We start from the raw sequence: 22,464 nt of genomic DNA, 5'->3' as shown, positions 1-22,464 counted from the left end.
CACTGAAATACATAACCTTCCCATTTTTCTCCATCTATTGATCCCTGTAGCTGGGTGCAGACAAAGAAGAACGTGTGTATGAGGATCTGACAGATATGGAAAAGATTCAGGCCGTTCTCCTGGACTACCTCGATGATTACAACATGACCTTCTCCAAGGAGACCAAGCTAGTGTTCTTCCAGGATGCTGTCGAGCATGTTTCCAGGTGTGTTTATGTGAACTTGAACCACTAAATTGCCAGATTTTTGTTACATGACTTTTTTAGTAGGTGGTACAAAGTGAAAAGTTACACAAAGTTGTGTTTGTCTAAATTGCAATTTAGTGTTTGGAAAAAGGCATAGATATATTGCATTTGTAGCTACTAAAATGTTTAGATGAGCTTTGATAATTGGTTGTTTATGTACATAAAATGTTTGTACATCAAAACAGACAGAAGCTGTTTATCAGTAGTTTTGTATCACTGTATATCACTCCACACAAATCTGTTCCTTAAAGGTATACTATGACATTTCTCTCCATTACATGAATAAAAAGGGCTAAACCAATGCTATAGAGTTTGTTGAGTGTACTTACGTCTTGCCAAATGTTCTAACTCGGAAATGTCGTAATTTTTATTAACATGGCGGTTCGTTTCATCTGTCAATGCTGTCATAGACCCTTTGCGCATTCGTCAGCTCTGTGGTTGTCCGCCAGAAGCTGCCATGAACTGACTTTTATCCAGTTTTGAACCTGTGACCTGTATATATCTTTACAATACACAATGCACAACATTCCCTTCACTTTTCTGATCTCCTAGGATTTCCCGTATGATTCGCCAGGAGAGAGGCAATGCCCTGCTAGTAGGGGTGGGAGGTACAGGCAAGCAGTCACTCACCCGGTTGGCATCCCACATGTGCGGGTACTGCTGCTTCGAGATCGAACTGAGCCGAGGCTACAACTACGACAGTTTCCATGAAGACTTGAGGAGGCTCTACAAGATGGCAGGTGTGGAGGGCAAGGATATGGTGTTCCTCTTTACGGATACTCAGGTATGATGGGCGGACTTGGCTTATAAGAAAATAATACACATTTGAATCACTGCAGATTGTTTTTGCACATGCAAGTATGTTGTATACTCTGTGTTTCCTGTTGTAGATTGTGGTGGAAGGGTTTTTGGAGGATATCAACAACATGCTGAACTCTGGCGAAGTGCCTAACCTTTTTGAGAAAGATGAGCTGGAACAAGTACTAGTGGCCACCCGCCCAAAAGCCAAAGAAGTTGGAATCAGTGAGGAGAACAGGGATGAGGTACACCCAGGGACATACCTGCTGACTGTTGAAAAACATACATCATTCAGGCACAGTATATCTACAACATGTGCAAGCAATAGGTTATGTGCTAGACTATTATTTGGCCTGGCACAATAACACAAAGGGTTCTTTCAGAGAGATATGAATGAACTGATCTAAAACAATATCAGATATACCCATCTTATGTCAAAAGCTGCCAGTAGCTAAAAAAAGATCATTAAAGAAGTGTGCAACATTTCAGAAGCGACACACATACAGTGTTTCCCACAAAGGGCAAAAATAGCTTTAGTCTAGGCAAGAGCACTGACTTAAAGTCAGTGCCCCTCAGGGAGCTGTAATGAAAACATTGGGCTTAAATGTTATCTGTCTGCTGAGACCAAACCTGTGGAAATTATGGAATCTTTGCATGTCTATGTGTTGCCCTCAGGTATTCCAGTATTTCATCTCCCGTGTACGGGAGAAGCTGCACATCGTGCTGTGTATGAGTCCCGTGGGCGATGCCTTCAGGTCCCGATGTCGTATGTTTCCTTCACTGGTTAACTGCTGCACCATCGACTGGTTCGTGCAGGTAGGTTGAGATAGTTTGGTTAAGGTTGTGAAATGATTATGAAATATGATGAGGTAATTATTATCCATAGAAAGCCATAAAATATAAATACAATTATTCTAACTGGTACAAACAAGGTTAAAGGGATCATCTCTCTAAATGTTAAAACATATGCCTCTCCTTGTCTTGAATTAATCTAATGCACCATTCTTTTTCAATCTATCTAACATGCTGCTGGTTTTGGCAGCTATGCCCAAAATGTAATTTCTTCTTCACTCTTTTTTCTTAATGCATTGTTCTTGTTTTACAACTATCCTCTCTCATCCACCATTCTGAACAACTGCGCTTATTCTGGATTTAAATTCATGGCTTTCTATACATATTGTTCAATTTATGTTCTTCATTCATCTTCATTGAATGTCTTTTATTATTGCATTTTGTGAATATTTTATGACTTTCATTTTGCTGTTCTATTGAATCACTGTGTCAATAAACAAAAGCTTAAATAAAAGATATATATCTTTTATAGTTCTGGCTGCAATCCTCGTCTAACTATTTCCTCTTTTAACGTTACCTTTTGGTGCTCAGTGGCCTCGTGAGGCGCTGCTCTCTGTCTCTCAGGCCTTCTTCCAGAATGTGGATTTTGGCAGCGAGGAGCTGAAGCAGAGCTTTTCCACCATATGCGTGGAGATACATGTTAGTGTCACTGACATGGCTGAGCGCTTTTACTCAGAGCTGAGACGCCGATACTACACCACACCTACCTCCTACCTGGAGCTCATCAACCTGTACCTGTCCATGCTAGAGGAGAAGAGACAGCAGTTAGTTATTGTAAGTCCAACCAATACAGTGCACAAGCAATTATCAGTACAAGTGATTACTTGTCGGGATGAATCTTTCCCTGACTTTGAAGAGCAAATAGCAAGTTGCTCTAGCTTGGTAGTAAGCACCAGCTAGACTCTAGCTTTTTTTTTGTTGATAATATCCCCATGTAAAATATAGATAATATAGCTTTGGGTGCGGGTGTTCATGTACAGGCCAGGGATCGTGTGAAGAATGGTATGACCAAACTGCTGGAGACCAATGAGCTTGTGGACAAAATGAAAGTGGACCTGTCTGCTCTGGAGCCAGTCCTGAAACAAAAATCCATTGATGTTGATGCCCTCATGGAGAAACTGGCTGTAGACCAGGAGAGCGCCGACGAGGTCTGTATGTGTGCTTGCGTATGTTTGTTTGTGTGAGAGAGGTTAAAGTAGGACAAACACAGACCTTTAAAAAGTGTGTCTTTGTTGTTTCCTAAAAGCTACTGAAAAAGCATGTTACCCTTTTCTTATTGTTGGAGTGTATGTGTACAAAAAATATCCATTCCATAGGTGCGTAAAGTAGTGTCAGAGGATGAGGCTTTGGCCAAGGTCAAAGCTGAAGACACCCAGGCCATAGCTGATGATGCCCAGAGGGATCTGGATGAAGCTCTGCCAGCCCTGAACGTTGCCAATGAGGCCCTTAGTAATCTCGACAAGGCAGACATCTCTGAGATCAAGGTGTTCACCAAACCTCCAGACCTAGTCATGACCGTCATGGAGGCTGTCTGCATCCTGCTCAGCTGCAAGTCAGTGTGCTTTTCTCTCACATTACTTTTTTTTTTTCTTCCAAAGATATGTTTTATTAGAGGTATCGCTGTCTCTCTTATCATTCCATTCAATTATTACAAACTTGCTTCTCACTAATTATGTCACATCCTAATATTCTAGTGCCATTTAATCAGGCATTTTCATATTAGAGTCATAAGAGCATGGATCAGACATTAAAGGGATAGTTTTTAAATCCATAGTCAGTTTGTTACTACAGTAGATGGTGGTCGGCACGTCCCCAGTTTGGAAAGACAGAGCAACTGGGAGCAAAGAAATGTATTGCTATGATTGATGGTAACATCAGTAACATACAGTATATGTTAGACACCTAAAAGAAAGACCCACCTACAAAACTATATCAGTTTTAGTGTATGCTAAATTAAAGAGTATTTTCACTGCACCTTTCAGTCAGACAGCCCTTTCCGACGGGGAACTTACAAAAACTGCCATTTTAGCTCACAGAATACAAGAGTTGCTGGTCTACCCCTTATCAGTTAGTTTGTTGATGTTATTATCTAACTTTGGTGTTTTAAAGGGATGGTTCAGATTCAGCCACACAAAGACACAAGCAAACTAACCAATCAAGTTAATAGTAAACCAGCAACTCCCATGTCAATCCAGGATAAGAAAGAAAGAATATCAAACAGAAAGATGTATTCAACCCACTGCCTGTGTCCTTCAAGGTTGATCAGGCATCCAGATCTCATCCCATAGATAGAGCATGATGATCATTCAGCATTATAATCACAATCACCATCATAGCCACTTTCATCAACTTGGCATGTATCATCATCTTTATAAGCACAATTATTCTCTGTTGATTTGCAGTCACTCTGTCAAATGTATACAATTTTTATACGATTTTTTTAATCCCACATATATTATAGTCATTAGACTCAGTACGCATCGCTCTGTCAACCCTTAAATTTCATCAGTTATTAATCTGCTGAATTGCTGCACTAATCCAATCCTTCTGGACATCCCATCTATTTTCACATTTTAACACCCACTGTTTAGCCCACAGCACACTATCGAGAACTCTCACTGATTTAGCACTATGACAAGTTACGTGAATATGATTGTGTAATATGTGTGTTGATAGAATGCACTCTCATCTTTTGTTTCTTCTTGTTCTGGGTTATGCCGTGAGTCATTCTGTTAAATGTGATTTATAATCATAGCATGTACAGTATCTCAAAGTGGAATTCACACATTATACTTACAGTATCGTGACTGAAAGGAGTTGACATTACCATGTGCTTTGATTATTTGTAATTAGTGTTTCATTCTTATATCATTGCTAGCATTGACAGTTCCAGGTTGGGTTTGCTAACTCATGCACCAGACTCAAACTGAAAATCTGTTTACATCAATTTTAACAAATGTATTTTGTCACAAGGTAAATTAAGCCACACATGCACACATATGAATTGTTATTGTGCATTTTCTGACTTCTGCTTCCTTACAGACCAGACTGGCAAGGTGCCAGGCAGTTGCTGGGTGATTCCAATTTCCTCAGGCGTCTGACAGATTATGACAAGGACAATATCAAGTCTCAGATCCTCCTGAAGTTGCAAAAATACATCAACAACCCTGATTTCATACCTGAGAAGGTCTGGATTTCAATGACAAATACTTTGATAGATTTTTTATGCATAGATTGTCAATAAGTTATGGAACATAACACAGTATACTTCAATACCTGCTACTTGGTGAGATTCCTTATTGTGTTAATGCTGTTAGGTGGAGAAGGTATCCAAAGCGTGCACATCAATGTGCATGTGGGTCAGAGCCATGGATCGTTACTCCAGAGTCCTCAAAGAAGTAGGCCCCAAGAGGGAAAAGTTGTCTCAGGCACAGGTCAGTAACATACAGTAGAGTGCAGTATGCACACAGGTTTCAATCATATTACAATGTAATGGATTGTGCTTTGCATACCCTTGCTTTACATGTCAAAATTGGCTATTTTTGTCAAGTCTATTACAATCAAACAATCCATTCTCTATTCTCTTATAAATCTCACAGAGGATTGTCCTGCCTACATTGGACCAAATAATAAGAATACAACATTTACCTAATTGTATCTAAATAATCCATTAATTTTTCTCCGTCGCTTTTTGCCTTCTTTTCCAACCAATGCAGGGGGAGCTGGATGTGACGATGGCAACCCTGAGGGAGAAGCAACAACAACTTCAGGAGGTGGAGAGCCAGATCAATGTCCTGCAGGAGCAGTTTGACAGCAGCATTAATGAGAAGGAGGATTTGGGTAAGGGGTGTGCTCAGTATATGTTACCACTTAAAACACTCCCTGAGTTTTAAACTGCCCAGCAACTGTATATTTTGAATGGATTAATATGTTAAAATCTCTAGAGATGGGGGGAAATTAAGGCAGTTTTATTACCCATTTGAATTGAAAAAAATAGAATTCACCTTGCTAATATAATTTTTTTTCCTCTCTCTCTCACTTTCTCTATGACCCCTTTCTTTCCCCAAAGTTAACACCATGGCTCTGACACAGGCTCGACTGACCAGGGCAGGGAAGCTTACTTCTGCTCTTGGTGATGAGCAAGTGCGCTGGGAAGAAAGTGTTACCTTGTTTGAGCAAGAGATCATCAACGTTGTGGGGAATGTCTTTATTGCAGCTGCTTGTGTGGCCTACTATGGAGCGTTTACTTCCCACTATAGACAGCTGGTAGGTATAGTGTTAATAATTATTCTGGTATGCAGAATGGATGATATTATTAAAACACAGAAGTACAGCGATACAATCAGTTAAGAAAAGAGACAAAAATTATACAAAAACACATTAAACCAATCATTTAATAAATAAAACAAAAAAACAACCGGAGACTAAATGAATGCACTCATGCATATATGTGTGTGTGTGTGTGTGCCCCTTTCCCCAGTTAATTGACATGTGGATAATACATTGCCAGAAACTGAACATCCCCATCAGTTCCAGCTTCAGCTTGATCAACATTCTGGGAGATCCATTTGTCATCCGCCAGTGGAACACAGAGGGTCTGCCTCGTGACACCGTCTCTACGGAAAACGGGATCCTGGTGACCGAGGGCCGCCGCTGGCCTCTCATGATCGACCCACAGGATCAGGTGAATGACAAACTTGGATTTAAACAGTGTTTATTCAGTGTGTTTCAGGCGTGGATCGGTTTCTTATTTGTTATGATTGGTCAATTAACCTGTTTTTGTTCCATTTTCCATCAATCTAGTTAAGTGTTCCATATTGTGTCATGTAAATGTTTCACCAATGGGTTAAAACAAGTGATTAATGGTTTATTCCACAAATTCCTTCTTTCACACACACACGCACACACACACACACACCCACAGACACACACACACACACACACACACACACACACACACACACAAAAACACAAGTTCCTAGCTGTCCCACACAGAATAGACACAAACCAGCTCACTCAGACTTATAAACATGTACAGGATATAAATATTGTTACCACTTCTGTTTTTAGGCCTCCATTTTGCTTCGGTTCTTTGTCTTGCCCACTGAGAAGTCACATTTTCTCATCTGTCCATCCCTGTAACTCTATATGTTGTTATTTCTTAGTACAACTGCTCTCTCTTGCTTTACAAAAACACAATGATGTAGATATGGGTCTGACAGATATTCAAGTTGTTTGTGACAATCCATTTCTGTGCCTAACAAATGAATTATTCACTGGGGATGATGTACTATACACTCACACAACATTGAGCATGTTTTCTCCCGCTGCACTACCATTGTTACCATTGTCTCTCTTTGTCACATTGAGTGCTACAATTCTTTCACAAACGGTGTGAACAGGCCGTCTTTTTGTCACATTAAATTAAAGTTATTTCTTTCACCCTCAGGCCAACCGATGGATCCGCTCTAAAGAGGCAAAGCATGGTCTAAAGGTGATCAAGCTGACAGACCCAAGCTTTCTCCGTACCCTAGAGAATGCCATACGCATGGGCATGCCTGTACTGCTAGAAGAGGTAGGAACACACAGATAATAGCATTAGTGGCATTTAACTGAACTGCCCATTTTTCTCCATTTGAGACCTTTATTGGACAATCTTGTTGATTAAAGTTGTATTTGTGTGTGCACATTATTGCATTCTTATACTGTGTGTGAATAGTTAAAGGAGACTCTAGATCCAGCTCTGGAGCCCATCCTGCTAAAGCAGACATTTGTTGCTGGTGGACGGACATTGATCCGACTCGGAGATTCAGATATTGACTATGACAAAAACTTCAGGTTCTATATGACCACCAAGATGGCCAACCCACACTACCTACCAGAGGTAAGGACAGCACACACACTCCTATAAATCGCTACTTTAGGTTCATCTGGCATCAGCAGTTGTGCATCAGAGACTAACACCAACACACCTCTGCTGTTTGATTTTTTTAAAGAATACATTTTAAGCATTTTAAAACTACGGCGCCTTTTATAGGCTTGCAGAAGTACGTTGCATGTTGTGTTTACTAGGAGAACAGTGACACAGACCCTTTTTTTCCTACAGGTATGCATCAAAGTTACTATTATCAACTTCACCGTTACCAAATCTGGCTTGGAGGACCAACTGCTTAGGTACATACATGCGCAGACACACATGGAAAAAAACCTCCCCAAACCACATGATCCACCTTTACAAACTTCTATATAACTATATGTCCCCCAATAATGATTATTTGCACATGCCATAATCTCTTTTTTAGCTACTGTAGTGATATTTGTATTGTATACGTTTTCTTCCCCCTCATTCTTTTCTCTACCCTGATCTTCCTGCAACCCCTAGTGACGTGGTGCGTCTGGAGAGTCCACATCTTGAAGAACAGAGGAACGAGCTGATTGTGTGCATCAACGCTGACCGCAACCAGCTAAAAGAGATTGAGGACCGCATCCTCAAGCTTCTCTTCACCTCTGAGGGAAATGTACTTGACAACAAAGAGCTTGTTCAGACTCTCCAGGAGTCAAAGGTAAATATCAAATGGATGTTTTCATCATCTACCATTTCCCCTTTTGTTTGGAATTGCACTTGGTATTATCATATTGTCCTATTCTGTTTCCATCCTTTCCTCTACCATATCTGCTCTGTTCTTTTTTTGTTTTCTTTTTCCTCCCTTTTTCCACCATTCCTCAGGTGACATCAGAGGCCATAAAGCATCGTCTGGAGGAGGCAGAGGCCACTGAGCTGATGATCAACTCTGCAAGGGAGCGTTACCGACCTGTGGCCACCCGAGGCTCAGTCTTGTACTTTGTCATTGCCAGTCTTTCTGAGATTGATCCAATGTACCAGTTCTCCCTCAAGTACTTCAAACAGGTAAGTGAGTAACCAGGCATTGTTTTTTTTAAGCTTTTGTAAAGCTCACATTATCAAATGACTTCAAGTCCTCATGTAGCATACTTGTGTTCCTCTTGTTCAATATCTTTCCATACCATTCTTAATGTTCATTTATTTCTCCACGCTCAGCTCTTTAACTCCACCATTGAAACGTCAGAGGAGAGCAGCGTGTTAGAAGATCGTCTTCAGATCCTGCTGGACCAGATTCTTCTCAACTCCTACATCAACGTGTCCCGTGGCCTCTTCGAGCAGCACAAGCTTATCTACAGCTTCATGTTGTGCATAGAAATCATGAGGCAGCGTGGGGAGATTTCCGATGCCGAGTGGCAGCACTTCCTAAAAGGTGCTGTATCTTTGGAAAAGGTGAGATGGAAATGTTTTTGTTCCGGCTTAATTGATGTAATTGCCTGGCGGGATAGTGATATAACATCATTTAACTGTCATGAGTTTAAAAATATATATATAGTTAATAAAAAAAAAAAGAAATTGAGAATTAGTACAGTTTGTTGGCAGGATCCACTTGACTGCAGATAAACAAGGTGATTTTTTTCTCCTTCTAAAAACCCCCTCATGTTGGCATGTAAGCCGTATCTTCACTCTCCCCAACTTGTTGGGAATTGAGTTGAGAGTCCTTTGTCACAAAGTGTCAGTCAGGCTCTCTGTCTCTCAGTCAGCTTGTTGCTGAAGAACTTCTGAAACTGATGGAAACACACACAGTAAGCGACAATTAATATTTGGGAAAATCTGTCAGTGGAGAGGTTGACAAAATAATTTTGTCTGTAGAAGAGAGATAAGAAAAGAAGAATATCTCTGTTTGTCAGCTGTCCTCACAACCTGTAAGTAGGACACTAATAGGCCTTTACAATTAGTGCAACAGTCTTAGTAACTCAAATCAGACATGACACCTTCAGATTCTTATCTGAAAATCCAAAAGACAGCTTGTTTACATTTCAATGTTTTTCTTTGTTTTCCTTATAATCATAGTCTTACCTCTCAAAACCCAGTGAGAATCAGAAGGGTGGCCAGCTGAGGCACCATTGGTTTGAGCGATAAAGAAGGTTAAAGGTAGCACTGAACAATGAATAGAAGGCCCTTTGGGCATTAGCGAGACACTTTTGTGACCACAATGCAGATCAGTCGGTGCTCATCAGGGGTATATTCCCACGTTCATCCACCATTTGTTTCTCATTTAAGTGGCATAACTTCGGCTGGAGGTGCTGCCTGTCAGCCCTCGTGATCCTCCTGTTAATGCCTTGTTTATTGAATTGTTGCTTCAATACATCCATCATCTATGATTCTCATGCACATTTTTAGTGCATTTCAAATTTGTCGAATACCCGTCTCTTATCTGCTATGTCTACCGGCCCTGTTCTAAATCATTTTTACTTCATTTTGACACTTTTATTGACATCCTTTAATTCTTCTTTACTGCCCCTCTGCTGAAGGTCTGTGCTCCATTTCTTTCCCGTCTCCTTCCTTTATGGTCATAATCGTCTGCTGTTCAATTTGTCCTTCTTTCAGGACTATGCAGAACGTCCAAATGTGCCATGGCTCAGTGATTCTTACTGGCGCACGTGTTGCGAGCTGGAGGACACACTGCCTTGCTTTAAGGGCATCTCCAAGGAAATCACCCGAATGCATATCCACATCGAGCTAGGTAAACCCAACCCAACTGTTATCCTGGTTGATCTGGCAATAATCAGCATATTAAGATGCATAATGTTTGTGCTAAATGTAAAAAAACTAGAACATTTGACCTATTAACAGAACACAATTTGTCAGGCTCTGTCAGGCTTAAATATTCTAATTCTTGTATATTATATAATTCTTTTGCCACATAGTGATTTATAAAGAAGATTTGTATCACATTAAATGACGCCTCTCCTTTAGGCTGTTTTCAAGCATCTATTAATCCAGAGACATGGGAAGGCTATGTATCAGAGTTGCGTCCTCTTGGGGAGTCCAAAGAAGTGAAGCAAGGGAGTGAGATCAGAGGCCACTGGAATGAAAGGTTGGGGGCCTTCCAGAAGCTAGTTCTGATCAAGAGCTTCATTGAAGAAAAGGTGAGCCAAGATGAAATCGGTAGAAAGACATTTTTTCGACCCTTCTTTCCTGTTGTTATCTGACCAACACCCTCACATCTTGTCCAGGTGGTGTTTGCAGCAACAGAGTTTGTGATTGTCAGCATAGGGAAGCAGTTTGTGGAGAACCCTCCCGTAGACCTGGCAAACCTCTACAATGACATGTCCCCTTCCACACCACTGGTCTTCATTCTCAGCACAGGATCCGACCCCATGGGTGCCTTCCAGCGCTTTGCGAAAGAGAGAGGTTGTCTTGACAGGTAAAAAACAAGATAGAACAGATGATATAGGGTTGGTGTGTTTATATAGGCAACGCATAATCACAAGGGTCTCTTTCGCTCAGGGTGGAGTCCATCTCATTAGGTCAAGGCCAGGGGCCAATAGCAGAAAAGATGATCCATGCAGCAATGACGACAGGCAAATGGGTCTTTCTGCAGAACTGTCATCTGGCTGTTTCCTGGATGTTAGCCATGGAGGAGCTCATCAAGACCTTCACTGAACCTGGTATTGCCACATTGCCACAGCGGTTTAAACACTTACACCATGTGGCTGTGCACATGAGGGCAGAGCAGCGTGACACCTATTTCAGATGTACACATTTGTGATTACATTTTGCACTGTTGCTCCTGCCTCGCTTCAACTTGAAAAGAAAAGCACAGAGTAAATACAGAAAACACGAGCAACACGCATCCCGGGACTAGATGATTGTTTTGTTTTGTGAAAAGATTCAATGCATGTTACTCTCTGTCGTTAGAATAACACTCACTATGTTTTCTTTTGTTTATGACTGAATAGTATTCCCTTCTATTCCTGTGCAGACACATCAATCGACGAGAACTTCCGTTTGTTTCTCAGTTCCATGCCGACCAAAGTATTTCCTGTTACAGTGCTTCAGAACTCTGTCAAGGTGAACACACACACACACACACACATACATACATACACAGACACACACACACACACACACTCTCTGACACTCTATAATTTCACTTAATCTCATTTGAAGACTGTCTGTCAAAGACTAATGTTCGCAGGATTAAGAAAGATTCACTTCCAAATTGAAGTCCAGCTTTGAAAAACAATGAAACAGTTAATAAGATAATTATGCATTCTGCAACTGCACATGGCTCTTCATTATTGTTCTTCATGACAAGTATTAACACCCTCATGCCTTTAAAATAAATATTCTAAATACATATACTGTGTTTAATTTCTTAGACTTCTGTTCGAAACTTACAGTTGATTATGCACATATTGATTCTGTACAAAGGACTATAAATAATGCATGTCAATACTGCTGTGTTTCTATAGATAGTAGATTGAAGAAAGGTAATTAATTACAAAAGGATGCTGATGGTAATATTCTAAAGTATTCAACAATGGCATTGTAGTTTGCTTGGATAAGGAAAAGTCTGGAATGAGTACAAAGAAGTCTAATTGGACGTGATTTGCATTAATTTTACTGAAAAGTTGTGTGACATTTTGCATGCTTTCTCCATGAAAATAAGTGTCACAACATCAGTTTAAACGTTATACCATGTCAGCAAAGCCGTGTGGTAGTAAAACTAGCCCAATTATTTATATTTTAGGATTGCATGTTTTTAATTCCACTGGCTATGTAAGTAAAACTGACTCAAGAAAAAAATGTAATCCCATCACAGATCCTGTAAATGTGTGGTGACTCTTCTCAGAAAAAGGAGGAAACTATTAGATTTTGGTGGTTAGGGTCCCCGTGACCTCCTATCTTTCTCAGAAACGGCTGGAGGGAATTTCATTACATCTGGCTTCGGGCTGAACAATGCAACTATGCAATTACGATTTAATTTGTTTTTCTCAATGAAAATGAAAAATAACTGTGTGACTGTTATCATACCCTCTAATATTTCAAAACATATCGCAAATGCAGTATTAGTCAAAATGACCCCACTCAAAATCCAATCAGACCTTATCTGGTAAAAACTTCTTGCCTAATATCGGTCAGAATTGTGAACTCGTTACACTCGATTTCCAATCACTAGAAACTAATGTATCTGCCTGAATCGTATGTAGTTGTCGGTCTCTAGGACTAGGTGATGTGTCGCAATGACAACATACTTTGTATGTTATTCAGAAGCCCAAAAAACGAAAGCGAGGCCATTTAGTGAATGTCAGAGATGTCGGGGTAATTCTCCCACATAGACCTGGTATCTATTCTAGGAGGATTTGTAAAAAAAAAACTTAGATTTTAATGGTTGGCACAAATGAGGACGAATTAAGAAGAATATAGAAGATGGACCGCGAGATGCCATCGCAGATGCCAGGGAAATATAGCTGTTGCAGACTTTCAACCCGGCATATTGTAGTAAATAATAATTTGCTTATTTATTTTGTTCGGTATTTGTATTCAGTTTAGAACAGCCTTGATAGCAGCTTGAATGTCTGTAGTGGTCGCCATTGTTGTTATTATTACTCCAAGGTTTCAGGGCTCGATATCATTGTTAGTCCCCTTCCGAATAAAAACCTTCCGGCAAAACCAGGAGGGTGAGATTGACCCAAGCAGGGCCCCAAACGTTCTGGCAGTCCAAGCAGAACTCAACGTTGTTTTCTCTGTCGCAGCCATCAAGCCTTGTGTGCCTCTGTGTTGTTGTTGCCAGGTGACTAATGAGCCTCCTAAAGGCCTCAGAGCCAACATGCGACGGGCCTTCACAGAAATCTCCAGCAATTTCTTCGAAGACCACGTTCTGGGACAGCAGTGGAGGAAGATCATCTTTGGAATGTGCTTTTTCCATGCAATCCTGCAGGTTACACACCGTTTCACACACCTCACACATGCTTGATCATTTCGGCTCTGTATTTCTTGCATTCTGTTGTATGTGTTTACTTGGGTATGTGCCTGTGCTTCTACATTTGTCCTTATTTGTGTCTTGTTTTGCATGTGTCTTAGGAGAGGAAGAAGTTTGGTCCTCTGGGCTGGAACATCCGCTATGAGTTTAACGACAGTGACAGAGAGTGTGCTCTGCTCAACCTCAACCTCTACTGCAAAGACGGCACAATCCCTTGGGACGCTCTCATCTACATCACTGGTAGGGAAGCTTTCACACAGGGATAAATGTGTGTGTATTTGCAAGCGAGTCTATCTAAATGCGTACACACATGCATATTGATGTTTTAGGGGTTGTGCGTGCGCTTATTTGGTCTGAAAATTGTATAATGACAAAACTTAAGATTTGTTGGCTGACTGTTGTTTTGCACACATGTTCAGTATTGTGTGAAATGGGGAAGGCAAATATTTAGCTGATTTCACAAAGCAGGTCAGTTCTGTGACACAATTTCACTTTGTCCTGCAGCTGTGATCCCACGTTTGTTCAACTCTTACTCAGTGTACTTTTATTCCTCTATTTCCTTTGACTTTTTGTTCATAGAAAAATGAAAACTCCAGATCCATGCACAACGAAAACTCTTTTTCTATAAAAATCTGAATGGTATGGTCCTGTATTATCAAATTATTTCACATAGCAAACCATTTCAATCAATAATGGTGGAATAGGTATAAGTATAACATAATACAATTCTTCAGCACAACAAACTACATCCTCCAAAATGTAATAAACATCTAACTAAACAAAGGCAGAATGTATTGCAGGACTGTTGTATTAGACTGCATTAGTTTTAGCCAAGTGTGTCTTCTAAGTGAAAGCCGAATCCATTAAAGGATTGTGCAGCATTTGTGTCCGATACACCTTCACAAATAAAACAAAAGAAACCGTGTATTTTTCAAAGCACCTACTGAGGGTGAAATGCACCTTGAACTGCACTGCCAGGCAAATAGTGTCTCTGTGCTCCAGTGCTATTTGCCATATTTAGATGAGGTAATGCATACTTTTGGCACACAATTGGCCCCGCTTTTTATTTTATTTGTATTATTGTCACATATCCGAAGCACACATATGGGCACAAATTACATTTTAATTGAATTATGTAATTTTATATTATGTATTTAATATTCTCTCTCCTGGATCTTCATAACATCTTCAAAGTTTAATATAAAGGAGAGGGTAGGGATCTCTTTCATTAACAATAACTCATCATATCGCTAAAGTTAATTTGTTTCCCTAATCTGGTTTTCAAATACACCTTCAAATGATTATGTACTGTGTTCAGTCTCAGGGGAGCGTACCACTCCACAATCAAATTGCTGTCTCTCATTGTTGTTATCACACGACTGTGTTATTAGTTTAATCCTTAATACTGGCAGTATTTGTGTGCTCGAGCTACACACTCTTTGAGGGAAAGAATTTGGGCTAAAGTCAAGCATGATATTGCATTTCCTCTTTTAGAAGGAACAGTTCCTCTGTTGTGCAAAAAAGTCTCTGCCAGCTTCACCAGGCCTGCAGCTTTCTAAAAGCTTCAGCAGAGATTTGTCTGATTATTCACTCCCTTACTTACTTTTTTACATAACTATGTCTTTGAGAAAGTATGTATTTTAAGCACTGAAATGTTTGTGTTAAACATAATTTCATCTTACTTTTTGCTCTTTGGTAATATTAGGCCTAGCTGTCTGTTCACTTTTCCTTCCCTCTTGTCTTCCTTTCCTTACTAGCCACACATGTTTGCCTTTCTGTGCATTGTTACATTGAAAGTTAAGGAGCTGGAGACACTCCTGACACTTGTCAATGGATTGTCCCATCATTTAAGTCTCTTTAAATCATTGTGAGTGAAGAAGAAAAAGTATGTTTTTTGTATGTTTGTGTGTTTAAACTCTTAGCCAGCCTAGACTGGTTTGTCAGCCCACTGTGTCGTATGTGGACTGCCCATTGCCTTTGCTGTGCTCTCTGTATGTCTCTCCCTCACCATCTCTTTCTTTACCATATGTAACACAGTAAGACGTCTGTGTAAAGTTCACAGACTGAATGATGTATCTACATCTTCAGTTGTTGTCTTTTTATACATAGATTGATCCAAACAGACAGCTGTGTTTCTATCTTGTGTCAGTTTTACCGCATCAGAAGCAGATTAAAGCCTTCATAAGATTAACATTAAAATTCTAAATCAACATTTGAATGCTTCTTTTTCTCATTTCCATTCTGTTTGAACCCGCATAGTTGCAGATGAAGATTAGACAACACTAATAGTAATATTAGTATTATACTATTTGTAGAGTTAGGTTCCAGTGGTGGCTTCATAGGATTGTTACCAACATGTGTAATCCAAACCTTTCCAAGGAATTATCGATGACACTGATTGGTTTAATTCATGTTTTGTCCAAAATGCACCTATGATTAATTAACAAACTAAATACAATCCCTTTGCCGCAGAGTTGGAAAAACCCTAAATGTTCTTTGGACCATGTGCTATAGCACATGCATATTTCCCTGATGGAGACTGATGACAGTATGCGTTTGTTGTGTCCGTGTAACCAGGTGAAATCACATATGGGGGCAGAGTGACGGATGCCTGGGACCAGCGCTGCCTCAGGACAATCCTCAAAGGCTTCTTCTCGCCTCAAACCCTGGAGCCTGACTACGCCTACTCCTCCTCAGGTTTTTTATCTTAGGCTCTCGCTTTCTTTTTCTTTGTAATAATAACAGGAACCCTTAATATAATGGGATTCAATATAGCAGATGTGTGTGCATTTTGACATTTCCATTTGTCCCTGTGCATGCTTATATGCTGTTTGTTTTCTTTGGATTAATGGTTTCCTCACCTGTGTGTTTAAGGTATCTACTATGCCCCAGATACGGACGAACTAGAGCAATACAAGACATTTATTGAGAGTCTTCCAATCATAGATGATCCTGAGGTATTTGGTATGCATGAGAATGCCAACCTGGCATTCCAGGTGAGGATCAATAACAATATCTTACAGAAATAAATACGTACAGATCACAATCTTTCTCATATCTTCATATGTTATAAACTAATTGACCGATGTTAGTGGGGTTTTTTGCATTTTGTTTGTTTTGCAGAAGGCTAATGTGTTGAATAATAGCACATTTTAACCAGTTAATGTTATCATTTATTGGCCGATTCATGATTTAATTTGGATCTGCTTACAGTTTATGGCTGGCTAGAAAAGCATTTCTGTTTAGAGTGAATGAGATTGCAACTGTGAAATATCAGTAATGTTTCCTTGTGGGTGTATTATGTTTGTGTCTCCAAAGCGTCAAGAAACCATGACTCTAATAAGCACCATTCTTGATGTAAATCCTCGCTCATCAGCCCACCATGGAGCTAAAAGTAACGATGACATAGTCTGCGAACTCGCTGAATCAATCCTCGCCAAGCTACCAGGTTCACACACACACACACACACACACAGACACAATCAGACATAATCAGACACAATCAGACACAATCAGACATGCCCCTCATGAAGTACACATGCAAAGAACCTTTGCTAAGAATGTGTATCATAAAACAACTCCTTATCTAACGCAGTGTTCTTCCATGTCCATCTGTCTGCCTATACCTCTCTTTGTCTGTGTTCTCGGGTTGTCTCCCTTCTGGTCCACCTGTCCATGCAGAGCGTCTCGACATGGATGAGGCGGTTGAAACGTTGTATGTCCGGGATGAAAACGATCGCCTTAACTCTCTGACAACTGTGTTGGGCCAAGAGGCGGACCGATTTAACCACCTGCTGAGAGTGCTCAAGGTGACTCACTGAACATCTGGCTTCCTCCAGCAATGTTTGCTACATCTATCCAAGAGTAATTATATGTGAACCCATCAGAACAATACAGAAGCCCTGAGAGGCAACTGAAAAAAAACAATCTGGTCATCAATTTTCTAAGACTGATTTTTATTGTTTTCTCTGGCCTTTATTGTTTATGGCCTCAGAACAGTTGAAAACAAGTTTTTGCCAGATGAGAAAAAGAATTGCCAACAAAACCGTTGTGCTTTTTGTTTTGGTCTCGATCATTTTTGTTGTTGTAGTACTCGCAGTATATATGTTTTCTTCCAGGAGACTTTTACATTATTCACGCAATCTAAACACAAGATACATCTATAGTGCAAATGATGTCAACTAAAACTCAACTGGAAGAAAACATGAATCCTTTTAGTCCTATTTTGAGTAAAAGATTACCAGACACATTTGTGTCACCTGTTATTATACAAATAATGTACATTTTAAAACGTTTCATTAACAAAGGAAAGGAAATACATGTCGATCAGACTTGGAAAATGGATTACCAGAATTATTTTCTGTCATGAAATGATCTGGGAAAAACTAAAACTAAGGATACATAGATTTTACAAGTACTTACATTTGGGTACTTGCCAATATCATTTACTGATATGAGTACATAATGATACCATTTCAGTGGTAACAATGACTTTGAAGCATGTTTTATTTTCATCTGATTGTCCTCACTTTCTGATTTTGTTTTTCAGATCGCCTCTGTCCTTTACACCACCTCATTGTGTTGTATGATTTGTTGTGCTTCCCAGGTGTCTCTTCTAACTCTGCAGAAGGCCATAGCAGGTCTGGTGGTGATGTCGGAAGAGATGGACCGCATATACACAAGCTTCCTGAACAACCAGGTTCCCACCCACTGGGCAAACTCTGCCTACCCTTCTCTCAAACCACTGGCATCCTGGGTCAGAGACCTGGCTCTCAGGACCTCCTTCATCCAGGTTAGAAAGGGAGAGGAAAAGAAATACTGACACACACATATGTGCGTCTTCTGCACTTGCTAAGGTTGAGTTGTATTCAATCTATTCAAAAGTTGTTTAAAGCTATTGGATTTTATACAGATGACGGATATGCAATTAAACTAATTAGACAGTATTTAAAAACATAGAAAGAAATGTAATAGTAGGATTCACTTATTTCTCCTGATTAAAGACTCTGTATCGCTGACTCACGCACACTGACATGACAATGACATCTGACTATGCATAGTGTGTGTGTGTGTGTGTGTGTGTGTGTGTGTGTGTGTGTGTGTGTGTGTGTGTGTGTGTGTGTGTGTGTGTGTTTTCATGAAGTTGAAAACACTGATTCTTCCCTGAGACACAGACCGTCTCTCTCACTCAGTCTGTCTCTCTCTCTCTGTACACCCTCTATCAGCATTTGGCTTATCTCCCCTGACTTAAACTGTTCTTCTGTGAGACTGGTCGGAACATGTGTGTTGCACAATCACTAGTTCCCTCACAGACACACGCACAAAGGGGACAAACAGAACAGTTGCATTAGTTTATGAAGTGATGCACATGATCGCCACCTCAGAGGAGAGAATCCACGTCACTGTGACCCCAAGTTGAGTCACTGTCAGACCCCATCAATAACAGGATGTTTGCCTTCTTAAACAAAACACAAATCAAAAATGATTTTTAGATATGCAATTTTAATACATTTTTTTCTTGCTAGACTTGGATTACATGTGGTCAGCCCAAATCGTTCTGGATCTCAGGATTGTTCTTTCCTCAAGGCTTTCTTACGGGTAAATAACTGCTTGCTGCTAGGATAAAATGAACCCTTGAACTATTATTTTACATAAAAAATAATGCTTTTTAGTTTTTAACTAGTCAACAATATCCTGAGTTATTGCTATTTACATGCATTAGATCTTGCAAAGGAACATGATGGATATATCATGCGTACTCCCCTCTGCCTGTAGGGGTGCTTCAGAATCATGCCAGGCACTACAATTTGCCCATTGATGAGCTCAACTTCCGCTTCAACATGGTGCCGGTGTACCGAGACCAGGTAGAAGTCTGTGAGGCTCTACGCACTCTGCCTAACATCACTAAACTGGACATCGACGATGAGGTACTGGAGAAGGGGGTGTATTGTTGGGAAGTGATGTTTAGGGATTCTGATTAATCTGTGGTTCTATTTGTCTCCAGGAGAGTATTTTAAACATGGGGTGCTCTGGTGCCCTCCAGTCTGGAAAATGTTTGCATCCCTTTCCCATCTTGCTCTCCCCTCATTTCCTGTCATCTATTTGTGTATAATCACTCAATAATGCCCCCAAAAACATAATAATAGTGAGAAAGTATTTTAACTATCATTGCTGAGGCGAATAGCAGGGCAGCAGACAACACAAATGTCCATGGGAATAACAAATAATAAAAATAAAAAAGACTGGTTTGACAGCAACAAGAACACAGATATAGTGTCTTTAATAGTATTATTTTTGGTTGAGGTTTCACTGCACACAGCTCAACTAAAGTTTGCATATTTCCTTAAATTGTGCACTGCATAATGTACATGTCCGGTTGTTTATATCCCATCAGACATTGTTACAAATCATGTTATTTGATTTATTGATTTTGATCTAAAGTCTTTCCTTTACCATATGAATGGATGTTATATTTATATTTGAAATAATGCTTTTCTTTGGAAATTATTTCTATTAAGATGATGAGGATCAGCTGGTATAAGAGGACTGAGTCTCGGGTTGTATTTTTGTTATCTAGAACGGGACATCGGCACAGTCTTTGACCTCACCTTATAGCTCATAGACTTATGATTTTGTTAAGTTTGATAAAAAAAGGGAAAATAAATCGACAAAATGTTGGAAATCGAATTAACGTCTCGAGAGTCATTATATGAGCGTTTCAACGTTTGAGTCAATACGGAGTCCCGTAATGTGGCACAGAAGACAACAGGAACAAGGAACAGGCCACCACAGACATTTCAACTTGTCTTCAGATTTGTTCTCAGCTTAAATTATGAATTTGTTACATTTGTCTAACAAAAAACAAAGTTTGCCAGGCAACCAGCGGAGACCACAGGAAGTCTCTGCTCCCAGCTAAGACTTAGTCCGCACACACTTAAACTCCTGTTAAACCATGTGTTGTTTTCACACTTATGTAAAGCTAACGGAAATAATTACACCTTCGGTAAAATAGTTGTTTAAAGGCAAAGACAATTTAATGTTTTGTTGGTAACTATAAAAGCCTACAGAAGGAGCAGTGACAGTCAGAACGATTGTGAATGTGAAAACATATTATAATCCTTTGCTGCGTACATTTACTGTGAAAACACAAGAGGCAGCAAAGCATTAAACGGTTTGATGGCCCTGAATACATATGTTTCACTCACCGCTGCTCCATCTCATTTGTGCATACAACAGTTACCGCAGCCAGAAAACGGTGTGCTTGTGCACGGCATGTTTATGGATTCCAGTCGCTGGGATGATGACAACATGGTGATTGAGGATGCGTTGCCCCGGGTGATGAATGCCATGCTGCCGGTGGTGCACTTTGAGCCTCAGCAGAACTACGTGCCTGAAGCTGACCTCTACCACGCTCCTCTGTACAAGACCTCAGCCAGAGCTGGGACTCTGTCCACCACAGGTATATACTGGTATATATACTGGCTCCACACAGAGACATACTGGTTTAGATTGCACTTTATGTTCTTACATGTTTGGCATTTAGCTGACACCTTTCAATACTGAATGAGTAGACAAGATTTTATTGTTTTTCTCAAGGGCACCTTAACAATTTTGGTGTCCAGGATCTCTTTTACCAATCGAGCAATGTAATGGATAGCACATTTGATTTGACTTTTTCCTCCACCCTTGATTTCTGTCTCCACGCAGGTCACTCAACTAATTTTGTTGTGACAGTGATGCTTCCCTCCAATCGACCCAGCGACTATTGGATATCAAAAGCCTCTGCTCTGCTGTGCCAGTTGGATGATTAAGTTGTTATTCAAGGACAAAAGAGAATTTTAAATGTGACTGAAACGTTTACCTATGCACAACCTTGAATTAACACTGAAGCTTTTGTGTAATGATTGTTTGCGTTTTTTTTCAAACACAATTTATGCTGAATGTACACTTACTTCAAATACAATGTAATACACACTTCCGAGCTATAGCCCCGACTTATCTATCTGCTTCCTTCATTACACTTGCGTATCCGGACACTTACTGAGAGCGGTGCAGTACATCCAGATCTTTAAAGATGAGACTTTCGGTGTAAACAACATGGAGTCCCATAGCGGAGAGCTCCATTCATGCTGTCTGGTAAGTCATTCGATGAATGTGCTTCCTGAAAATTACGGTTCACATGTAGCCTCAGGGAGAGAAAAGATGGAGGGATGGACAGCAGAGTAGATACAGTACATGGATGAACAGAGATGTTAATGGTTCTAAAGAATAAACAGGGAATAGAAAAGTGGGGTCAGTTGAAACAAGGAGTGATGATCATCAAATGAGGAAAAGTTTCCACCACAACCCCCACACACATCACTTAAGCATGCAGTGCAAACACATACAATATGGCTTTTCAAACACATTAAGTACACCCACTGCAGTACCGGGGCAGGGGGCAGACGTTCTCCATCTCTATCTCTGTCACGCACATTGCCTCATTCACCCCTTACTGCTCAGTAAAGCCAAGCAGGAATGGAGGAACTTAAAATTAACATCAACCTGGGGGCTGTAAAGAGAATACAACTTTAAAAGCACCAGTACAGGTGATAGACATTTAATATCAAAATAGACCTGACCTATTACAGTATTTGTATCTGTCACAACGGAGCTTTAATTTGCCATACGCTTCACACAAAATGCTGTATTACAAATTTTACCCACAAAAAGCCCACACATATTTGAGTCAAATTTAAA

At 40.1% G+C, this 22,464-nt stretch overlaps 1 protein-coding gene across 1 annotated transcript in view; it reads left to right on the top strand.

Annotated features, from left to right (window-relative positions):
• Positions 1-21,835, top strand: part of dnah6 (dynein, axonemal, heavy chain 6) — a 48,751-nt gene extending 26,916 nt beyond the window's left edge. The window contains exons 47-80 of the mRNA XM_034537651.1: positions 51-205; positions 797-1,028; positions 1,135-1,287; positions 1,718-1,858; positions 2,426-2,668; positions 2,875-3,042; positions 3,211-3,446; positions 4,937-5,081; positions 5,212-5,328; positions 5,611-5,734; positions 5,964-6,160; positions 6,375-6,578; positions 7,344-7,469; positions 7,614-7,778; positions 8,001-8,068; positions 8,277-8,457; positions 8,622-8,801; positions 8,952-9,185; positions 10,344-10,479; positions 10,713-10,885; positions 10,973-11,163; positions 11,247-11,407; positions 11,722-11,810; positions 13,537-13,683; positions 13,827-13,965; positions 16,303-16,422; positions 16,600-16,721; positions 17,044-17,173; positions 17,407-17,534; positions 18,332-18,517; positions 19,251-19,323; positions 19,501-19,652; positions 20,962-21,184; positions 21,433-21,835. Of these exons, the coding sequence (XP_034393542.1) occupies positions 51-205; positions 797-1,028; positions 1,135-1,287; positions 1,718-1,858; positions 2,426-2,668; positions 2,875-3,042; positions 3,211-3,446; positions 4,937-5,081; positions 5,212-5,328; positions 5,611-5,734; positions 5,964-6,160; positions 6,375-6,578; positions 7,344-7,469; positions 7,614-7,778; positions 8,001-8,068; positions 8,277-8,457; positions 8,622-8,801; positions 8,952-9,185; positions 10,344-10,479; positions 10,713-10,885; positions 10,973-11,163; positions 11,247-11,407; positions 11,722-11,810; positions 13,537-13,683; positions 13,827-13,965; positions 16,303-16,422; positions 16,600-16,721; positions 17,044-17,173; positions 17,407-17,534; positions 18,332-18,517; positions 19,251-19,323; positions 19,501-19,652; positions 20,962-21,184; positions 21,433-21,536 (5,343 nt within the window). The 3' untranslated portion in view covers positions 21,537-21,835. The remainder of the gene's footprint in view (positions 1-50; positions 206-796; positions 1,029-1,134; positions 1,288-1,717; positions 1,859-2,425; positions 2,669-2,874; positions 3,043-3,210; positions 3,447-4,936; positions 5,082-5,211; positions 5,329-5,610; positions 5,735-5,963; positions 6,161-6,374; positions 6,579-7,343; positions 7,470-7,613; positions 7,779-8,000; positions 8,069-8,276; positions 8,458-8,621; positions 8,802-8,951; positions 9,186-10,343; positions 10,480-10,712; positions 10,886-10,972; positions 11,164-11,246; positions 11,408-11,721; positions 11,811-13,536; positions 13,684-13,826; positions 13,966-16,302; positions 16,423-16,599; positions 16,722-17,043; positions 17,174-17,406; positions 17,535-18,331; positions 18,518-19,250; positions 19,324-19,500; positions 19,653-20,961; positions 21,185-21,432) is intronic.
• Positions 21,836-22,464: the final 629 nt, after the last annotated feature.

This window comes from Cyclopterus lumpus, chromosome 1 (genome assembly GCF_009769545.1).
Source record: "Cyclopterus lumpus isolate fCycLum1 chromosome 1, fCycLum1.pri, whole genome shotgun sequence".
NCBI lineage: Eukaryota > Metazoa > Chordata > Actinopteri > Perciformes > Cyclopteridae > Cyclopterus > Cyclopterus lumpus.
The sequence above is the reverse complement of the archived record's forward strand: the minus strand, read 5'-3'. Positions and strand labels throughout refer to the sequence as shown.